A 22,930-nucleotide genomic window follows, 5' to 3' on the forward strand; every position below is an offset into this window, starting at 1 on the left:
TTTGCCAATGTATTTAATTTGACATACACACTTATTTCTTACAATTACATTTAAATACATGCTAAAATATGTTTGACAAAACATGTCCAAATACATTTTTTTATATATTTACCAAGTATGTAGATAAATACTCTATATTCTAAAATACATTCTGATGCATTTAACATATATTGTGATATACATTATTACATGCATTTATGTTCTATATGTTGGAATATATTTAAAATGTATTAAATACAATTTTTTTTAAGTACATTATTTGGCCAATGTTATATTTTTCACATTTATCCTAAAAAACATATAAAAAAAAAAAATCAGAATGGGAGATAGTCTTTGTAAAAATATCTTGGAAAATTTAATTGGTTTTAATCCTACACTGAGTATACAAAGCATCAAGGAAACCTTCCTAATATTGAGTTGCACCCCCCCCCCCCCCCCCCCCCCTTTTGCCCTCAGAACAGCCTCATATCGTCAGGGCATGGACTCTACAAGGTGTTGAAAGCGTTCCACAGGGATGCTGGTCCATGTTGGCTCCAATGCTCCCCACAGTTGTGTCAAGTTGGCTGGATGTCCTTTGTGGTGGTGGACTATTCTTGATATAAACGGGAAACTGTTGAGCGTGAAAGACCCAGCAGCGTTGCAGTTCTCAAATCAAATCAAGTCAAATGTTATTTTGTCACATGTGCAGAATGCAACCTTACAGTGAAATGCTTCCTTACAAGCCCTTAACCAACCAATGCTTTAAGAAGTTAAGGAGAAAAACATGTTAAGTAAACAATAGATAAGTTAAAAAAAAATAAAAAATAAGAATAACAAATAATTAAACATGAGCAGTAAAATAACAATAGCGAGGCTATATACAGGGGATACCAGTACAGAGTCAACGTGCAAACTTCTTGACACAAACTGGTGCGCCTGGCACCTACTACCATACCCAGTTCAAAGGCATATTTTGTCTTGCCCATTCACCTTCTGAATGGCACACATACACAATCCATGTCTCAACTGTCTCAAGGCTTAAAAATAACCATTTAACCTGTCTCCTCCCCTTCATCTACACTGATTGAAGTGGATTTAACAAGTGACATCAATAAGGGATCATAGCTTTCACCTTGATTCACCTGGTCAGTTTATGTCTTGGAAAGAGCAGGTGTCCTTAATGTTTGTAAACTCATTGTATGTTTACTCAAATTTCATGCTAAGGTTTTAATATTCAACAATTTTACAAGCCAAATTACGAGTCAAATGTCACTACATTCATGCGGGTACAAGTTGTGCTTTATGGGAGATTGGATTTGGTCAGGGTTTTGTCCTTCCTAACTCTTCCCTTTCCCTCTCTTGTGACTGGGTGGGAGTTGTTGTTTGTGATCTCTCTCTGTGAGTGTGTGTGTCAGAGAGGGAAATAGTGAGAGAGTTATGAGGAAGAGGTAGAAAATCAGAGGAAGAGCGAGAGAGAGAGTGCTGCCGTGTTGTTATGCCTGATGGCTCTTTCTTCTTCAGTAACAGCTGGTGGTGCGAGGCCCGCAAGGGTGTGTGTGTGTGTGTGTGTGTCTTTGTTTGTGTATGTGTCTTTGTGTGTGTGTGCATTTGTGTGCGTGTGTGTGTCTTTGTGTGAGAGAAAGAGAGACGGAGAGAATTAAAGAAGGCTTGATGTTATTGTTGCTGCTACTGTTGTTGCCACATTGTAAGTGGTGGGAAAGGTGTGCCAGGTTTCTCTGGAACAGTTTAGAGGAGCATACGGTGCATGGGCCCTGCCCGGAATACGCAATGCCCCATCGCCAAACACACGCATACTCAAACACACACACACACACACACACACACACACACACACACACACACACACACACACACACACACACACACACACACACACACACACACACACACACAATTTTTAATTACAGAAGATAATATCTCTGGGAGTGGGACACTACACTCCCAGAGTGTAGTGTCTAGAATGTGCTGTCTAGAACCTAGAAGGGTTCTTCGGTTCTCCCCATAGAACCCTTTAAATAACCATTTTTGGTTCCAGGTATTGATTATTATTTTTTTTAAATTCACCTGTATTTAACCAGGTAGACTAGTTGAGAACAAGTTCTCAATTACAACTGCGTCCTGGCCAAGATAAAGCAAAGCAGTGCGACAACAACAACACAGTTACACATGGGATAAACAAACGTACAGTCAATAACACAATAGAAATACCTGTATACAGTGTGTGCAAATGAAGTAAGGAGGTAAGGCAATATATAGGCCATAGTGGCGAAGTAATTACTATTTAGCAATTAACACTGGAGTGATAGATGTGCAGATGAGGATGTGCAAGTAGAAATACTGGTGTGCAAAAGAGCATAAAAACAAAAACAAATATGGGATGAGGTAGGAAGTAGGTTGTATGGGCTATTTACAGATGGGCTGTGTACAGCTGCAGCGATCGGTAAGCTGCCCTGACAGCTGATGCTTAAAGTTAGTGAGGGAGATATAAGTCTCCAACTTCAGTGATTTTTGCAATTCGTTCCAGTCATTGGCAGCAGAGAACTGGAAGGAAAGGCGGCCAAAGGAGGTGTTGGCTTTGGGGATGACCAGTGAAATATACCTGCTGGAGCGCTTGCTACGGGTGGGTGTTGCTATGGTGACCAGTGAGCTGAGATGAGGCGGAACTTTACCTAGCAAAGAATTATAGATGACCTGGAGCCAGTGGGTTTGGCGACGAATATGTAGCGAGGACCAGCCAACGAGAGCATACAGGTCGCAATGATGGGTAGTATATGGGGCTTTGGTGACAAAACAGATGGCACTGTGATAGACTGCATCCAATTTGCTGAGTAGAGTGTTGGAGGCTATTTTGTAAATGACATCGCCGCAATCAAGGATTGGTAGGATAGTCAGTTTTACGAGGGTATGTTTGGCAGCATGAGTGAAGGAGGCTTTTTTTGCTTAATAGGAAGCTGATTCTAGATTTCATTTTGGATTGGAGATGCTTAATATGAGTCTGGAAGGAGAGTTTACAGTCTAGCCAGAGACCTCGGAATTTATAGTTGTCCACATATTCTAAGTCAGAACCGTCCAGAGTAGTGATGCTAGTCGGGCGGGCGGGTGCGGGCAGCAATCGGTTGAAGAGCATGCATTTCGTTTTACTAGCATTTAAGAGCAGTTGGAGGCCACGGAAGGAGTGCTGTATGGCATTGAAGCTTGTTTGGAGGTTTGTTAACACAGTGTCCAAAGAAGGGCCAGATGTATACAGAATGGTCTGCGTAGAGGTGAATCAAAGAATCCTTCGTAGCAAGAGCGACATCATTGATATATACAGAGAAAAGAGTCAGCCCGAGAATTGAACCCTGTGGCACCCCCATAGAGACTGCAAGAGGTACGGACAACAGGCCCTCCGATTTGACACACTGAACTCTATCTGAGATGTAGTTAGTGAACCAGGCGAGGTAGTCATTAGAGAAACCAAAGCTGGTGAGTCTGCCGATAAGAATATGGTGATTGACAGAGTCGAAAGCCTTGGCAAAGTCGATGAAGACGGCTTCACAGTACTGTCTTTGATCGATGGCGGTTATGATATCGTTTAGGACCTTTAGCGTGGCTGAGGTGCACCCGTGACTAGCTCGGAACCGGGTTGCATAGTGGAGAAGGTATGGTGGGATTCGAAATGGTCGATGATCTGTTTGTTCACTTGGCTTTCAAAGACTTTAGAAAGGCAGGGCAGGATGGATATAGGTCTGTAACAGTTTGGGTCTAGAGTGTCTCCCACTTTGAAGAGGGGTTGACCGCGGCCGCTTTCCAATCTTTAGGAATCTCAGACGATACGAAAGAGAGGTTGAACAGACTAGTAATATGGGGTTGCAACAATGGCGGCGGATAATTTTTGGAAGAGAGGGTCCAGATTGTCTAGCCTAGCTGATTTGTAGGGATCCAGATTTTGCAACTCTGTCAAAACATCAGCTGTCTGGATTTGGGTGAAGGAGAAGCGGGAGGAGGGGGGCCTGGGCCAGTTGCTGCGGGGGGGTGCAGAGCTGTTGGCCGGGGTTGGGGTAGCCAGTTGGAAATCATGGCCAGCCGTAGAGAAATGCTTATTGAAATTCTTGATTATCGTGGATTTATCGATGGTGACAGTGTTTCCTAGCCTCAGTGCAGTGGGCAGCTGGGAGGAGGTGCTCTTATTCTCCATTGACTTTAGTGTCCCAAAACTTTTTGGAATTAGTGCTGCAGGATGCAAATTTCTGTTTGAAATTAGCCTTTGCTTTCCTAACTGACTGTGTATATTGGTTCCTGACTTCCCTGAAAAGTTGCATATCGAGGGGACTATTTGATGCTAGTGCAATACGCCACAGTATGTTTTTGTGCTGGTCAAGGGCAGTCAAGTCTGGAGGTAGAACCCTTTTGTTTCAGGTAGAACTTTTTTTTGTTTCCATGTCGAACTCTTACCACACAGGGCTCTACATGGAACCTAAAAGGGTTCTACCTGGAACCAAAAAAGGTTCTCTTATGGGGAAAGAACCCTTTTGAAACCCTTTTTTTCTGACAGTGTAAGCTAGTCGAGACTGTAATAACACATTAAGTTATAGCTTGACAAATGAAACACAATCCTGTCTCCCTCTCATCCGTCTTTGGTCCATTATCTTTTATCTTCAAATTTCAGTTCAATACAAAACCTCATTTCAATACCATAACGAAATTAGGACAAACGTGCGTTATTCTCTAAACAAAGTTAGTTTGTTCAGTGGAAAACTCAATGCCTCATCTACCATTTCGCATTGCCCATTTTGAACCACACTTGTGGAATAGAATAGAAAAATACAATAGTTGGTGTGTTATTAGTTTAATCAGACTGTGTTTGTCAATTGTTGTGACCTAGATGAAGATCAGATCAAATTTTATGACCAATTTATGCAGAAATCCAGGTATTTCCAAAGGGTTTACATACTTTTTTTCCCCACTGTATGTTGTCTCAACCCATCAAATACAAACAACTTACTATTTTCTCATTTTCAAAAGGTCCCAAGCTCACATTCTTAGAAAGTACTCACAAATCCTCCTGTCTTAAAAATCCTACGGTGGTCTGAACAGAGCAGAAATAGTGCCCTGCTCATTAGGAGAATAGCAGACATTCTTCCTCCCAATGTCCTTCTTCCTGTGTTTTGAGCCACTCTGAGCGGTCATTAGTCCAGGGTTCTCATTTAACAAGACAGCTCATCGGAGATACAGAGAGAAGCGAGGAGCAGCGACAACTGAATTCCACCGTCACACACACACACACACACACACACACACACACACACACACACACACACACACACACACACACACACACACACACACACACACACACACTAGAGATTTGTCCATGAGCATTTAAAAAAAATAATGTATTTACATTTTTTTTTTTTTACTCAGTCAGGGTCTCAACTTAATGATGAAAGTTAGAATAGTAGAACACAAGGTGGAATCAGCAGTTTCCCTCTTGTTATATGTCACTAACTGACAGTCAGTTAAAGCTCATGTCAGCTCATGTCAGTTAAAAACATTTAGATTGGAAAATGAGTCTAGTTAGTCTAGCCAGCTATCTACAGTTAACTTGTAGTAATCATGACCGAATTAAATTATATTTTTGAATCACGGTGCTGAGTTAATATGAGTTTGTGTAGCAGCTAATTGTATAGCTAATAGGCTAGGTGTTTGTAGATGGACTGAGGTGAATGAATCTACAGCAGCCAATACAACTGACTAGGTATCCCCCTTTCCCTATACAACTGACTAGGTATCCCCCCTTTCCCTATACAACTGACTAGGTATCCCCCTTTCCCTATACAACTGACTAGGTATCCCCCCTTTCCCTATACAACTGACTAGGTATCCCCCCTTTCCCTATACAACTGACTAGGTATCCCCCCTTTCCCTATACAACTGACTAGGTATCCCCCCTTTCCCTATACAACTGACTAGGTATCCCCCTTTCCCTATACAACTGACTAGGTATCCCCCTTTCCCTATACAACTGACTAGGTATCCCCCTTTCCCTATACAACTGACTAGGTATCCCCCTTTCCCTTCCCAACTGACTAGTTATCCCCCCTATACAACTGACTAGTTATCCCCCCTATACAACTGACTAGGTATCCCCCCTTTCCCTATACAACTGACTAGGTATCCCCCCTTTCCCTATACAACTGACTAGGTATCCCCCCTTTCCCTATACAACTGACTAGGTATCCCCCCTTTCCCTATACAACTGACTAGGTATCCCCCCTTTCCCTATACAACTGACTAGGTATCCCCCCTTTCCCTATACAACTGACTAGGTATCCCCCTTTCCCTATACAACTGACTAGGTATCCCCCTTTCCCTATACAACTGACTAGGTATCCCCCTTTCCAACTGACTAGTTATCCCCTCTATACAACTGACTAGGTATCCCCCCTTTCCCTATACAACTGACTAGGTATCCCCCTTTCCCTATACAACTGACTAGGTATCCCCCCTTTCCCTATACAACTGACTAGGTATCCCCACTTTCCCTATACAACTGACTAGGTATCCCCACTTTCCCTATACAACTGACTAGGTATCCCCCTTTCCCTATACAACTGACTAGGTATCCCCCTTTCCCTATACAACTGACTAGGTATCCCCCTTTCCCTTCCCAACTGACTAGTTATCCCCCCTATACAACTGACTAGGTATCCCCCTTTCCCTATACAACTGACTAGGTATCCCCCCTTTCCCTATACAACTGACTAGGTATCCCCCTTTCCCTATACAACTGACTAGGTATCCCCCTTTCCCTAATGAAACTCAGATGGCCATGAGGTGCTGAGCAAAGGGGATGTAGCTCTTGTTCATCAGGTCAAGGATGCACCATTTTCAACTAGTCACACACACACAACACAATACATAAATGCACATACACACTATATCTCTCCTGCTATCTACCTCATCTCCTTCTTCCTCTCATCCTCAGGTCGTAAGTTCATCATCGCCAATGCCCGGGTGGAGAACTGTGCCATCATATTCTGCAACGATGGCTTCTGCGCCATGTGCGGCTACTCGCGAGCTGAGATCATGCAGAAGCCGTGTACCTGTAACTTCCTGTACGGCCCTCAAACCAAGCGGTTGGCCATTGCCCAGATGGCCCAAGCACTGCTGGGCTCGGAAGAGAGGAAAGTGGAGATCAACCTGTACAGGAAGGATGGTAGGACCATACGCAGTGTGTGTGTGTGTGTGTGTGTGTGTGTGTGTGTGTGTGTGTGTGTGTGTGTGTGTGTGTGTGTGTGTGTGTGTTTTGCGGTGAGGTTGAAAACTCGTACAAGTTCAACCTGCTTAGTTACTATGGTTTCCAAGAACCACTGTACCATATCTTCTATACTTGGTTCATATTCATGACTGTATTTGCTAGTCTCTTGGTATATTCTCAGTCCCCCCTCTGATGCCTGATCATTGGTTGTGTCAGTCATCCTGGTTTGTGAGGTCATATGGGGAAAACACTCAGGAGGAATAACCTGGGAACATGCAGTGCTGCCTGGTCTATCAGGCTCTGGGCTGGTGGCCAATGACACACTACTCAATCACCTCCAGGTAATAGAGATAGACACCCCCCCGGTGAGATATGCCGGACAGGTCTAACTGAGGAAAGCGCTACCGTATGATAGAGGAGTCAAAGAGAAAGCAAGACTGATGAAGTGAGATACTGAGAAAAGGTATAGGTAAAGAAAGAAAGAGAGAGGGCGGCTGCAGTTCTCAGTTCCTGGAGAGTCCCATTGGAAGGAGGTGAGAGAGAGGTGAGAGAGAGTAGAAAGACAGGAGGAAAGAAAGACAAGGGAGAGGTTAGAGGAGAGAGAGAGAGAGAAACATAGCAGAGGTGGAAGGAGAGAGGAGCAGACTGAGGAGGTGGTATTTATCAGTTCCTCACCTAGCCTTGTGCGTGTTGATTAAGAGGAGAGCTAGCTGTAGCAGCTGCTGTAGGGTGCTGCTACATGGCTAGTTGTAGCAGCAGCAGTAGAGTGCTACATAGCTAGCTGTAGCAGCAGCAGTAGAGGGCTACATGGCTAGCTGTAGCACCAGTAGAGCGCTACATGGCTAGCTGTAGCAGCAGCAGTAGAGCGCTACATGGCTAGCTATAGCAGCAGCAGTAGAGCGCTACATGGCTAGCTGTAGCAGCAGCAGTAGAGCGCTACATGGCTAGCTGTAGCAGCAGCAGTAGAGCGCTACATGGCTAGCTGTAGCAGCAGCAGTAGAGCGCTACATGGCTAGCTATAGCAGCAGCAGTAGAGCGCTACATGGCTAGCTATAGCAGCAGCAGTAGAGCGCTACATGGCTAGCTATAGCAGCAGCAGTAGAGCGCTACATGGCTAGCTATAGCAGCAGCAGTAGAGCGCTACATGGCTAGCTGTAGCAGCAGCAGTAGAGGGCTACATGGCGCCAGATGTTTGCTCTCAGCTGTTTGCTCTCTTGAGTCCTGCACCGGTCCGCCCCTGGTTCACCATTCAGACTTTCCACTGTTTATACTCAGAGTTATCTGTTTCTCCTGTATACACAACTCCCCCCTTGGCCTGCAGTAGATAGAGAAATCAACTCAAAATAATGTGTGTGTGTGTGTGTGTGTGTGTGTGTGTGTGTGTGTGTGTGTGTGTGTGTGTGTGTGTGTGTGTGTGTGTGTGTGTGTGTGTGTGTGTGTGTGTGTGTGTGTGTGTGTGTGTCTGTGTGTCTGTGTGTCTGTGTGTGTGTGTGTCGGTGTGTGTGTGTCGGTGTGTGTGTACTGATTCTCTAGTGCCCTGCTCTGTTTCCAGTGTGGACACTCAGTAGTTGCTACAATGCTAACGATAACAGCTAGCTACAGTACAGCATAGTACGATGATTCATTCCTATATTCTTACAGTATAGGCTCTAGTATGTGATACGAGTTCTGCAGAGTATTGACAGCTGTTATCCACTGCTCGGATGTGGCTGGCCCTGTCCACCTAAATGTGGAGAAGTACAGCAGGAAGTATATTTGTAATGTCACCAGGGAGACCGTCAAGAGGCTCTCTCTGCGTTGCCAGGGTTACCCACATCCCATGTGATTGGGGGAACACACTTCCCTTGGGCCCCCCCCCCCCTCACCTCCCTTCGCTCTTCAGTGTCTGACACTCTTATGAAGAGTCATTATGCGCTTTCAGGGGATTGCCCGATCCATAATCTCTCACCTCTGATAGGTCAACTGGTCTAGGCTTGTCTTAGCCAACCCCTCCCAGAGTGAGTCTTCCTCGGCTCATCAGAAAGACACGATCGAAATGCAGCGCACCCTGGAAACTCATACATAACTCATACATGATGTGGAAATGCAATGCCTCCTCCTCCTCCTCCTCCTCCTCCTCCTCATCCCCCTCCCCCTCCTCCTCCTCCTCCTCTTCATTAAAATGCACGAGTAAGGGGAAGAAAAGGATCCCTTTAATGTTGGAAAGAATGAAGTGACAGAAAGGGAAGAGGGGTGGGAAGGGTAGTTTAGGGATTGTGCAGCAATACCCCGCTCCATTCATCTACCACTGCTCCCCGGCATTAGCCTTGATGAATCGCTCCTTCTCTCACACTCAATTGTCCGATGTCGATCTGAACGCTACTTAATCAATCATCTTGTCCAGCTAAACTCTTCCAGCTCTGATGCAGTTGCAGGGAGTTAGGGACTGTACACTGTGTGTGTTGTACATCAGCGCCTGTTTCCGGTCAGCACAGTCTCCGGATTTCAAAGACTCTTGACCTCTTGAGGCCACTGTGAACTGTTTTTTATTTTTTATTTTTTTTACGGCCGGTAGAGCCTGTTCTGTCCCAGTTCTAGAAATGTCAACTCAAGCAGGTTGAAATACTGTAAAGGCACTCCCTGCTCTTGCTCTCAGTAAGCTCCACTCAGACTGCCAGTCTCTTTGTGTGTGCCTGTTATCCCAGAGATCTGAGGCCTCCAGGGAACAGGTACATACTGAACTCTGTCTCTGCATGGAAGCCTCCCGCAGCCCTCTGCTCGTTGCTCTCTTTCGCCCCCTGATTGTCCAGGAATGAGTTCCAAGGGGGCCTATACATAGCCCTCATAATTTCCTTAAGTAGCCCTCCCTGCAGGCCATCTGCATCAGGGTCTCATTAAGTAGCCCTCCATGCAAGCCATCTGCATCAGGGTCTCATTAAGTAGCCCTCCATGCAAGCCATCTGCAGCAGGGTCTCATTAAGTAGCCCTCCATGCAAGCCATCTGCAGCAGGGTCTCATTAAGTAGCCCTCCCTGAAGGCCATCTGCAGCAGGGTCTCATTAAGTAGCCCTCCCTGAAGGCCATCTGCAGCAGGGTCTCATTAAGTAGCCCTCCATGCAAGCCATCTGCAGCAGGGTCTCATTAAGTAGCCCTCCCTGAAGGCCATCTGCAGCAGGGTCTCATTAAGTAGCCCTGCATGCAGGCCTTCTGCAGCAGGGTTTCATTGGGGAAAAGCACCTGCCCTTTTTCTGCTCCACTGGCTAAGCCATTCAGAGGCTGGGCCATTCAGAGGCTGGGCCATTCAGAGGTGTCCCCTCCCGTTGCCCCTCATATTTGTGAGGCCCGTTCACCACTCTTTTGTTCTATTGCTCAGCATATTAGTTATTTTTCCACAGCTTTGACAGCTGAAAAATATGCTCAAGTCATGTGTGTCTATAGATGTCTGGTCCACCTTCTCTTTGGAGTGGCTATCCGTTGTCATCAGAGATGTACGGCCCTACAATGGCGTCATCAGAGATCGTGGCGTTTCACTAGGCCCCCAGCAAGGTTCGAGCAATCCCCCTCCCACCTTCCCTGTTATTCTACACATTTTGACATGAAGCTGAGAGAATATTTTGCCATTTTTGCCATTTTAAAAGCTAATGGCCTGTACTTCTAAACATTTTGCCATGGCTTATGATGTGCCCCATCCAACCAGAGCTTGTGAGCCCCCACACGTTGATGGTGATCAGTGATGACAGCTAAGCAGGCTTGTGAGGGAATGTTGGTGCACCAGAGCACAGATTCCAAAAACCTTCTTAAGAATTAAGAACACATTTCAACTTAACTGACACCTTTTTTTCTCTCTCTTAGGAACTTATCTTTTTTTTTTCTTAAGATACTTATTAAGTTTTTGTGTAAGAATTGTTTTGTGAATCTGGGCCCAGGTGTACATTTGAAACCATACAGTCTCTCAGGTGGCTTACAATTGCTAAAAGCCCATGGCCTCTTCATGTGATTGCTTAGCAGCTGTAACTAAGGAGCGTACTCAGAAGTGGCCTTTAAGTACTTACTTTTTTATGGAGATGACCTTCACGGCTAAATCCAACTGCCACGAAAAAGTCCCACTAACAATCAACACCATTATAAAAAAATGACACAATAAATTATCTATCTTATACAATAAATTAGGCAATAATTTATTGACAGCCACACAAGAAATGATCTTCATAATTACAGTTGCACACTGCAAAATCTTTAAGGGGAAGCTTCTCATGGCTTGTGTATCAATTTTCATGTTATGTTTCTTGTGTTGAAAAGCCAAGTAGTTGTTTCATTGATTTCTTTTATCACAGACCACGTCTTGAAAAATAGATTACATTGAGGTGCTTGTAGAATAGAATGCAGCATTAACGGTAATGGAATGCAACTTGGAGGTGCTGATAATGACAACTATGTCTGTTTAACATCCTGCAAGACAAGACATCAAAGGCTCTATTTGTGGAAATAAGTAGCATGTGAAAGAAACAACCCAAATTAAAACAATTCTAAACTACCAAAGTCAAGCACATACAGTACACTGAGTGAACAAAACAGAAAGAAAACCTTCCTAATATTGTGTTGCACCCCCAGCAGACAAGATACTAGACCCATCAGACAAGATACTAGACCCATCAGACTAGATACTAGACCCATCAGACTAGATACTAGACCCATCAGACTAGATACTAGACCCATCAGACTAGATACTAGACCCATCAGACTAGATACTAGACACATCAGACTAGATACTAGACCCATCAGACTAGATACTAGATCCATCAGACTAGATACTAGTCCCATCAGACTAGATACTAGTCCCATCAGACTAGATACTAGTCCCATCAGACTAGATACTAGTCCCATCAGACTAGATACTAGTCCCATCAGACTAGATACTAGACCCATCAGACTAGATAATAGACCCATCAGACTAGATACTAGACCCATCAGACTAGATACTAGACCCATCAGACTAGATACTAGTCCCATCAGACTAGATACTAGTCCCATCAGACTAGATACTAGACCGATCAGACTAGATACTAGACCCATCAGACTAGATACTAGTCCCATCAGACTAGATACTTTACCGATCAGACTAGGTACTAGTCCCAACAGAATATATACTTTACCCATCAGACTACATACTAGACCCATCAGACTAGATACTAGACCCATCAGACTAGATACTAGACCCATCAGACTAGATACTAGTCCCATCAGACTAGATACTAGTCCCATCAGACTAGATACTAAACCCATCAGACTAGATACTAGACCCATCAGACTAGATACTAGACCCATCAGACTAGATACTAGACCCATCAGACTAGATACTAGACCCATCAGACTAGATACTAGACCCATCAGACTAGATACTAGACCCATCAGACTAGATACTAGACCCATCAGACTAGATACTAGACCCATCAGACTAGATACTAGACCCATCAGACTAGATACTAGTCCCATCAGACTAGATACTAGTCCCATCAGACTAGATACTAGTCCCATCAGACTAGATACTAGACCCATCAGACTAGAACCATCAGACTAGAAACTAGACCCATCAGACTAGAAACTAGACCCATCAGACTAGAAACTAGACCCATCAGACTAGATACTAGACCCATCAGACTAGATACTAGTCCCATCAGACTAGATACTAGACCCATCAGACTAGATACTAGACCCATCAGACTAGAACCATCAGACTAGAAACTAGACCCATCAGACTAGATAGTAGACCCATCAGACTAGATACTAGTCCCATCAGACTAGACCCATCAGACTAGATACTAGACCCATCAGACTAGATACTAGACCCATCAGACTAGATACTAGACCCATCAGACTAGAAACTAGACCCATCAGACTAGATACTAATCCCATCAGACTAGATACTAGTCCCATCAGACTAGATACTAGACCCATCAGACTAGATACTAGACCCATCAGACTAGATACTAGTCCCATCAGACTAGATACTAGACCCATCAGACTAGATACTAGACCCATCAGACTAGATACTAGACCCATCAGACTAGAACCATCAGACTAGAAACTAGACCCATCAGACTAGAGGGTAGACCCATCAGACTAGATACTAGTCCCATCAGACTAGACCCATCAGACTAGATACTAGACCCATCAGACTAGATACTAGACCCATCAGACTAGATACTAGACCCATCAGACTAGAAACTAGACCCATCAGACTAGATACTAATCCCATCAGACTAGATACTAGTCCCATCAGACTAGATACTAGACCCATCAGACTAGATACTAGTCCCATCAGACTAGATACTAGTCCCATCAGACTAGATACTAGTCCCATCAGACTAGACCCATCAGACTAGATACTAGACCCATCAGACTAGATACTAGACCCATCAGACTAGATACTAGACCCATCAGACTAGATAATAGACACATCAGACTAGATACTAGTCCCATCAGACTAGATACTAGACCCATCAGACTAGATACTAGACCCTACAGACTAGACCCATCAGACTAGACCCATCAGACTAGATACTAGTCCCATCAGACTAGATACTAGACCCATCAGACTAGATACTAGACCCTACAGACTAGACCCATCAGACTAGACCCAACAGACTAGATACTAGACCCATCAGACTAGATACTAGACCCATCAGACTAGATACTAGACCCATCAGACTAGATACTAGTCCCATCAGACTAGATACTAGTCCCATCAGACTAGATACTAGTCCCATCAGACTAGATACTAGTCCCATCAGACTAGATACTAGTCCCATCAGACTAGATACTAGACCGATCAGACTAGATACTAGACCCATCAGACTAGATACTAGACCCATCAGACTAGATACTAGTCCCATCAGACTAGATACTAGACCCATCAGACTAGATACTAGACCCATCAGACTAGAACCATCAGACTACAAAACTAGACCCATCAGACTAGATACTAGTCCCATCAGACTAGATACTAGACCCATCAGACTAGATACTAGACCCATCAGACTAGATACTAGACCCATCAGACTAGATACTAGACCCATCAGACTAGAACCATCAGACTAGATACTAGTCCCATCAGACTAGATACTAGTCCCATCAGACTAGATACTAGACCCATCAGACTAGAACCATCAGACTAGAAACTAGACCCATCAGACTAGAAACTAGACCCATCAGACTAGATACTAGACCCATCAGACTAGATACTAGACCCATCAGACTAGATACTAGACCCATCAGACTAGATACTAGACCCATCAGACTAGATACTAGACCCATCAGACTAGATACTAGACCCATCAGACTAGATACTAGACCCATCAGACTAGATACTAGACCCTACAGACTAGACCCATCAGACTAGACCCATCAGACTAGATACTAGACCCATCAGACTAGATACTAGACCCATCAGACTAGATACTAGACCCATCAGACTAGATACTAGACCCATCAGACTAGATACTAGACCCATCAGACTAGATACTAGACCCATCAGACTACATACTAGACCCATCAGACTAGACCCATCAGACTAGACCCAGGCATTGTTATTGTGTAGTATGGGTTCCTCCTCTTTTGTTGACACCTGAGTAATGAATCATGACAGAGCACTGTGTGATAGCAGTTCTGCCATACGTCTGCCTCGTTACACACTCAATGTACTGTAGTAGTGTGTGTGTGTGTGTGTGTGTGTGTTTGTTAGTATGTTTGTATGTGTGTTTGTGTGTGGGAACCAGCTACACAAATATCACTAACGATTCACTTAACAACCTCCTCACACAAACACACATATATTACACACACACACACAGTCAGTCACTAACCCCTCCCCTCTCAAAAACACACTCTGTCAGTCACTAACCTCTACCCTCTCAAAACAACACTCTCTGTCAGTCACTAACCCCTCCCCTCTCAAAAACAACATTCTGTCAGTCACTAACCCCTCCCCTCTCAAAAACAACACTCGATACTAGTCCCATCAGACTAGATACTAGTCCCATCAGACTAGATACTAGTCCCATCAGACTAGATACTAGACCGATCAGACTAGATACTAGACCCATCAGACTAGATACTAGTCCCATCAGACTAGATACTAGACCCATCAGACTAGATACTAGACCCATCAGACTAGAACCATCAGACTACAAAACTAGACCCATCAGACTAGATACTAGTCCCATCAGACTAGATACTAGTCCCATCAGACTAGATACTAGACCCATCAGACTAGATACTAGACCCATCAGACTAGATACTAGACCCATCAGACTAGTCCCATCAGACTAGATACTAGTCCCATCAGACTAGATACTAGTCCCATCAGACTAGATACTAGACCCATCAGACTAGAACCATCAGACTAGAAACTAGACCCATCAGACTAGAAACTAGACCCATCAGACTAGATACTAGACCCATCAGACTAGATACTAGACCCATCAGACTAGATACTAGACCCATCAGACTAGATACTAGACCCATCAGACTAGATACTAGACCCATCAGACTAGATACTAGACCCATCAGACTAGATACTAGACCCATCAGACTAGATACTAGACCCTACAGACTAGACCCATCAGACTAGACCCATCAGACTAGATACTAGACCCATCAGACTAGATACTAGACCCATCAGACTAGATACTAGACCCATCAGACTAGATACTAGACCCATCAGACTAGATACTAGACCCATCAGACTAGATACTAGACCCATCAGACTAGATACTAGACCCATCAGACTACATACTAGACCCATCAGACTAGACCCATCAGACTAGACCCAGGCATTGTTATTGTGTAGTATGGGTTCCTCCTCTTTTGTTGACACCTGAGTAATGAATCATGACAGAGCACTGTGTGATAGCAGTTCTGCCATACGTCTGCCTCGTTACACACTCAATGTACTGTAGTAGTGTGTGTGTGTGTGTGTGTGTGTGTGTTTGTTAGTATGTTTGTATGTGTGTTTGTGTTTGTGTGTGGGAACCAGCTACACAAACATCACTAACGATTCACTTAACAACCTCCTCACACAAACACACATATATTACACACACACACACACACAGTCAGTCACTAACCCCTCCCCTCTCAAAAACACACTCTGTCAGTCACTAACCTCTACCCTCTCAAAACAACACTCTCTGTCAGTCACTAACCCCTCCCCTCTCAAAAACAACATTCTGTCAGTCACTAACCCCTCCCCTCTCAAAAACAACACTCTCTGTCAGTCACTAACCCCTCCCCTCTCAAAAACAACACTCTCTGTTAGTCACTAACCTCTACCCTCTCAAAACAACACTCTCTGTCAGTCACTAACCCCTCCCCTCTCAAAAACAACACTCTGTCAGTCACTAACCCCTCCCCTCTCAAAAACAACACTCTCTGTCAGTCACTAACCCCTCCCCTTTCAAAAACAACACTCTCTGTTAGTCACTAACCTCTACCCTCTCAAAACAACACTCTCTGTCAGTCACTAACCCCTCCCCTCTCAAAACAACACTCTCTGTTAGTCACTAACCTCTACCCTCTCAAAACAACACTCTCTGTCAGTCACTAACCCCTCCCCTCTCAAAAACAACACTCTCTGTCAGTCACTAACCCCTCCCCTCTCAAAAACAACACTCTCTGTCAGTCACTAACCCCTCCCCTCTCAAAAACAACACTCAATCCAGATGAACTTGTCTCCATATCCTGCATTTCATGATTGGCTCCTTACCGCCTTCCTTTTTGGAGTAGTGTGTGTGTGTGTATACGCGTGTGTGTAGTTTGCACCTGTGTTTACGAATGTGTGTATGTGTGTGTACCGCAGAGTAAGAAGGCCCCTCTCCAACCCAAGCCCCTGGTGGAAACTATCTGTACTGCATAGCTAGTTCGTACAGCAGGGAGTCCCTGGGGAGGTCTGATAGCTTGCACTGCCTGTCAGGCTCCTGTTTACTCTTTAACTGCCCAGTGTATTGACCTGTTCTATGGCCACTATGACCTGTCCTACTGGCCACTATGACCTGTCCTACTGGCCACTATGACCTGTCCTACTGGCCACTATGACCTGTCCTACTGGCCACTATGACCTGTCCTACTGGCCACTATGACCTGTCCTACTGGCCACTATGACCTGTCCTACTGGCCACTATGACCTGTCCTACTGGCCACTATGACCTGTTCTACTGGCCACTATGACCTGTCCTACTGGCCACTAAGACCTGTCCTACTGGCCACTATGACCTGTCCTACTGGCCACTATGACCTGTTCTACTGGCCACTATGACCTGTTCTACTGGCCACTATGACCTGTTCTACTGGCCACTATGACCTGTTCTACTGGCCACTATGACCTGTTATACTGGCCACTATGACCTGTTCTATGGCTGTATGTGCCTCACTATTTTTTACAGGGCCTTTATCTTAATAAAGTATTTTAAATAGTCCCACAGTACCCATCTTCACACCTGTCCCCCGCCCCTCCCCTTCCACCCCCCCAAAAAGTATTTTGTAAACTTACACTCACACTTGACCTCCCCCCCTTAACTAGCTCTGACTTTGCTGATAGCTACTTTACTGAGGAAACATGTACTTACTATGACTGAGATACATGGTTGTCCCAGCTAGCTATCTTAAGATGAATGCACTATAACTGTAAGTCGCTCTAGATAAGAGTTTCTGCTAAATGACTCAAATGTAAGTTTAATGGCATATTGATTGGAGACCGGGGCAAAACTGGCAGACGCTGAATCCTTCCGATCCCAATTAGTCACCATGCAGGGCCAGGCAGGCATGGCACGGACACCCTGGGCTAACAGCTAGCTAGCCAACACACTGGCTGCCCTCCCTGACTGATTGCATAACAATGAGGGGATATGATGGTCTTATTCTGAGATTTGCAGTGTAGTTGCTTGTGCTTGTTTGCCATTCCTGGGCAAATAGCCTGTATTTTTAGACTGTGTGTACAGATAGGCAGCTCCAGGTCAGCTGGCAAGTCCACTGAAGCGTCCCGGTAAGCAAAGAGCAAACCCCCATCCCCCTCTGCTTCTCCTCCCCACTGATCCCCTGCCAACTCCCAGACTGGGATAGAGGTGGGCACCACTACTGAATACCAACAACCTGCTAATCACTGTCTAAATGGTATTCTGAAAGACTACAGATCATGGCGCTTTCGAATAGTGGTTTCTTGTGGTCTTAAGAGTTGTGGTCTTATCTCACTTTTAAAGTTGTAATGTAACATATTAGAATGATTAGAGTTGTATTGTGATGTAACATATTAGAATGATTAGAGTTGTATTGTGATGTAACATATTAGAATGATTAGAGTTGTATTGTGATGTAACATATTAGAATGATTAAATATGATGATGCTGCTGCTGCTGACGATGATGACCAACTGGGTATCCTAGAGCGGTCACACAAGTCTTCGCTGAACCACCTATGTTACATGTGCAATAAAACTTTTTATTTTAGATGTTGGCTTTGCTAGACATTACTAGCAGTGTGTTGATTGCTCTGATGCAATGATCTCAGGTTCCCTGGCCAGAGTCATTAATTAATGGGATAGTTCCACAACAAAGCCCTTGGAGAGGATTCACATGTTCAGGTTACAAAGGAGGTTTCCACTGAGGTGTTTCCACCAAGAGAGAGACGGAGAGACGGTGACCGCGCACACACACACACACACACACACACTAATGGAACCCTTAGATTGTGCACAATAGAGAGAAATTAGTGTGAAAGAGGAAAGAAAGAGATATAAATAGATGTAATTGAGAGAGATGACAGGTGGGAGAGATGGGGGGAGAGAGGAAGAGGGAGAGAGAGCGCGAAGGGGAGAGAGAGAGAGAGGGGAGAGAGAGGGAGAGAGAGCGGGAAGGGGAGAGAGAGAGAAAGAGCGAGAGAGAGAGAGAGAGAGGAAGTGGGAGAGAGAGAGAGGAAGTGGGAGAGAGAGAGAGGGGAGAGCTGGAGAGAGAGAAAGGAAGTGGGAGAGAGAGAGGGATGAGAGAGAGATGACAGGTGGGAGAGATGGAGAGAGAGGAAGAGGGAGAGAGAGCGAGAAGGGGAGATAGAGGGAGAGGGAGTGAGAGCGGGAAAGAGGGAGAGAGAGAATGGGAGAGAGAGAGAGGAAGTGGGCGAGAGAGAGAGAGATGGAGAGAGGGAGAGAGAACAGAGTGCAGTATGGGTGGACTGCAAACCTTTATTGTCTCATTACCTTTCTCATCAGTCCATCATCCCCTGTCAATCACAAGTTGGGATGTATTTCACAAATAAAGGATTCCATCTTCAAGTCAGCTTCTTCTGTCCTTTGTCAGTATTGAAACACGAAGCACAATGCTATGAAGGAAATGGCTTTGGAATAGAATGAGTCTATAAAAAGCCAGAAGTATAGAATAGATAAATAGTCAATTTGTAGGATATTATGAGATCAGCTTTTTCCTATATAGATATTATGTGATGCAAAATAGGCTACCTCTTATGTGCACATAGTGCTTCCATAGAAGTCCTTGCTGTACAGTAAGGCCATTATATTCGATTGTATTTTTTAGATGACATTGCTGGATTCTCCACTGCTCTGGTCAGACCCTGCCTGCCTGCCTGGTGGCAGTGGGAATTGCTTCTCTCTGCAGTTTCTCTCCACTGGGGCAGAGATTGCCTCCCACACATACTGTATATGTGCACACACACACACAACAGCAAGTTTGAGCCTCCAAAAATATCCCCTGTGGAAATTAGTTACGAGAGATATGAAACAAGTTACGAGAGATATGAAACAAGTTACGAGAGATATGAAACAAGTTATGAAAGATAGGGAACAAGTTACGAGCATGTGTGTCTTAGCATCTGTGTCTCTTTTGATATGTGTGTGTGTGTGTGTGTGCATATTTGTGTATCTATTCAAAAGTCTGTGGTGTCCGAAGTAGCTCAGGCTGACACTGTGCAGAGGTCAGTCTGGCTCAGTGTTAACTGTAGGGTAGGAACGGTATGTGGGACTCCCTCTGTCCCCCCTACATCTTCACACACAAATATGCATGCATACACACACACACAAACACACACACAGATGAAGCGTTAGGCAGAGATAAAGAAAATGAGGGAGAGCACGATGGAGTGATGGAGACAGAAATGAGGAAAGAGTAAGATAAATAGGGAGATGGTGAGTGAGGGAAAGGGAGAGATAAGGGAGGTGGAGGTGGACATGGAGAAATAAAGGAGGAAATTAGAGGGAAGTGCAAGAGAGAAAGCGAGGGTACCGCCAGACAGAATGTCTGAGGGAGGAGAAAAGGACCTTTTGTACTTGAGAGAACATTTGGTGCATTTGTGTGTGTTTGTGTCTGTACGTTAATGCATACATTTATATGTGTGTGTGTTTATGCATGCTAATGTGTGTCCAGTATGCTGTCCCGAGGAGTCTTCTTCTTGGCAACAAGAAGTTGTCCACTCTTTTGCGTGATGTTTTCCTCTGCGATTCATTCTGTCCAGCATCATGCTTCAGTGTCTCCATTAATACAGATGGAGCCCCGGGCCAGGCGGCCATATTAGTTTCATCCTCATAATTACCACGGGCATTATCCCCCAGCGGCCCAGCCCAAGGAAATGGTTTATTAGCTTATTAAGGGTGTGCTTTGGGGTGGGGAGGGGTGGGTCCGTTGGATATGCTTTATTTGGGCTGGTTTGATGAGAGTCACGCTTTTTTTAGCCTGACTCCCTCCCTCCCTCCCTCCCTCCCTCCCTCCCTCCCTCCCTCCATCGCTCTCTCCCTCCCTCCCTCCCTCCATCGCTCCCTCGCTCCCTCCCTCCCTCCCTCCCTCCCTCCCTCCATTGCTCTCCCCCTCCCTCATCGCTCTCTCCCTCCCTCATCGCTCTCTCCCTCCCTCCATCGCTCTCTCCCTCCCTCCCTCCTTCCCTCCCTCCCTCCCTCCCTCCCTCCCTCCCTCCCTCCCTCCCTCCCTCCCTCCATTGCTCTCCCCCTCCCTCATCGCTCTCTCCCTCCCTCATCGCTCTCTCCCTCCCTCATCGCTCTCTCCCTCCCTCCATCGCTCTCTCCCTCCCTCCTTCCCTCCCTCCATCGCTCCCTCCCTCCCTCCATCCATCGGTCTCTCTCTCCCTCCATCGCTCTCTCCCTCCCTCCATCGCTCTCTCCCTCCCTCCATCGCTCTCTCCCTCCCTCATCGCTCTCTCCCTCCCTCATCGCTCTCTCCCTCCCTCATCGCTCTCTCCCTCCCTCATCGCTCTCTCCCTCTCTCATCGCTCTCTCCCTCCCTCATCGCTCTCTCCCTCCCTCATCGCTCTCTCCCTCCCTCCATCGCTCTCTCCCTCCCTCCATGTGGCATGTTACAATTATCTGGAGATCAGTGAAATGGAGGCTTTGGCTTCCTTTATCGATCCAGCCTCCCTGTGATCCTCCTCTGGAGTACAGGCCTGAGTCTCTCTCTCTCTCTCCCTGACTGAGACACAGTAGTGACATTCACAAAGCCCTTAGAAGTCAGTGCCGATGGAGTGTGGAACCCTGAAATGTGACACATAAGGAGGGTCTCCTTAGACTGATGTTACAGTAATAGCTGCACTGCCAAGTGCCTAAGGGATACTTCTAGGCCCTGGTAGAGTACCTTTGAAATGCATCCCTTCCTTGAGGAATACAATTCATCCCTTTCCTGGGCATCCCAACCTCAGTGATGACTGGAAGGAAGGAAGGAAGGAAGGAAAGGAAAGAAGGAGGGAATTAAATTAAAGTATCGGAACAGGGCTCCTGTATCCACAGCAGTGGTCACCAAACTTTTCGGAGTCAAGATCACTTTCAGAGTCAAAATGCAAGCCGAGATCTCTTGCTCAGACTTATGTAATAAATACAAGACTTAATTAACAAATGTAACATTAACCTAATAAAACAGGAATTAGGTTTGTGCAGTAGGCCTAGTGCCTCATCACAGCATATTGGCTTTGCTTGGCCTGCCGATATTGCTCTTCTCAGACCACATGTTCTTTATTTATTTATTATTTTCTTCACCTTTATTTAACCTCTCTAGGGTACGTGAGACGGTAGCGTCCCACCTCTTCAACAGCCAGTGAAACTGCAGGGCGCCAAATTCAAAACAACAAAAATCCCATAAATAAAATTCCTCAAACATACATGTATTTTACACCATTTTAAAGATACACTTGTTGTAAATCCAGCCACAGTGTCCGATTTCAAAAAGGCTTTATGATGAAAGCAAACCAAACGATTATGTTAGGTGAGTGCCTATTCACAGAATAACACAGCCATTTTTCCAGCCAAAGAGAGGAGTCACAAAAAGCAGAAATATAGATAAAATTAATCCCTAACCTTTGATGATCTTCATCAGATGACACTCATAGGACTTCATGTTACACAATACATGTATGTTTTGTTCGGTAAAGTTCATATTTATATCCAAAAATCTGAGTTTACATTGGCGCCTTACGTTCAGAAGTTCCAAAACATCCTTTGATTTTGCAGAGAGCCACATCAATTTACAGGAATACTCATAATAAACATTGCTAAAAGATACAACTGTTATGCATGGAATTACAAGTACACTTTCCAAACTCACGACGCGCGGGCAGGTCCAGCGGAAAGTGCGGACGAAAAGTTCAAAAAGTTATATTACAGTCCGTAAAAACATGACAAACAAAGTATTGAATCAATCTTTAGTATGTTTTTAAC

The 22,930-nt window shown here is 45.0% G+C and overlaps 1 protein-coding gene across 1 annotated transcript in view; it reads left to right on the plus strand.

The window, feature by feature from the left end:
* The window catches only part of LOC120027914 (potassium voltage-gated channel subfamily H member 2-like), a 343,572-nt gene that overhangs the window by 20,523 nt on the left and 300,119 nt on the right, over positions 1-22,930 (plus strand). The window contains exon 2 of the mRNA XM_038973009.1: positions 6,968-7,198. Within this exon, the coding sequence (XP_038828937.1) occupies positions 6,968-7,198 (231 nt within the window). The remainder of the gene's footprint in view (positions 1-6,967; positions 7,199-22,930) is intronic.

Source organism: Salvelinus namaycush, chromosome 33 (genome assembly GCF_016432855.1).
Source record: "Salvelinus namaycush isolate Seneca chromosome 33, SaNama_1.0, whole genome shotgun sequence".
NCBI lineage: Eukaryota > Metazoa > Chordata > Actinopteri > Salmoniformes > Salmonidae > Salvelinus > Salvelinus namaycush.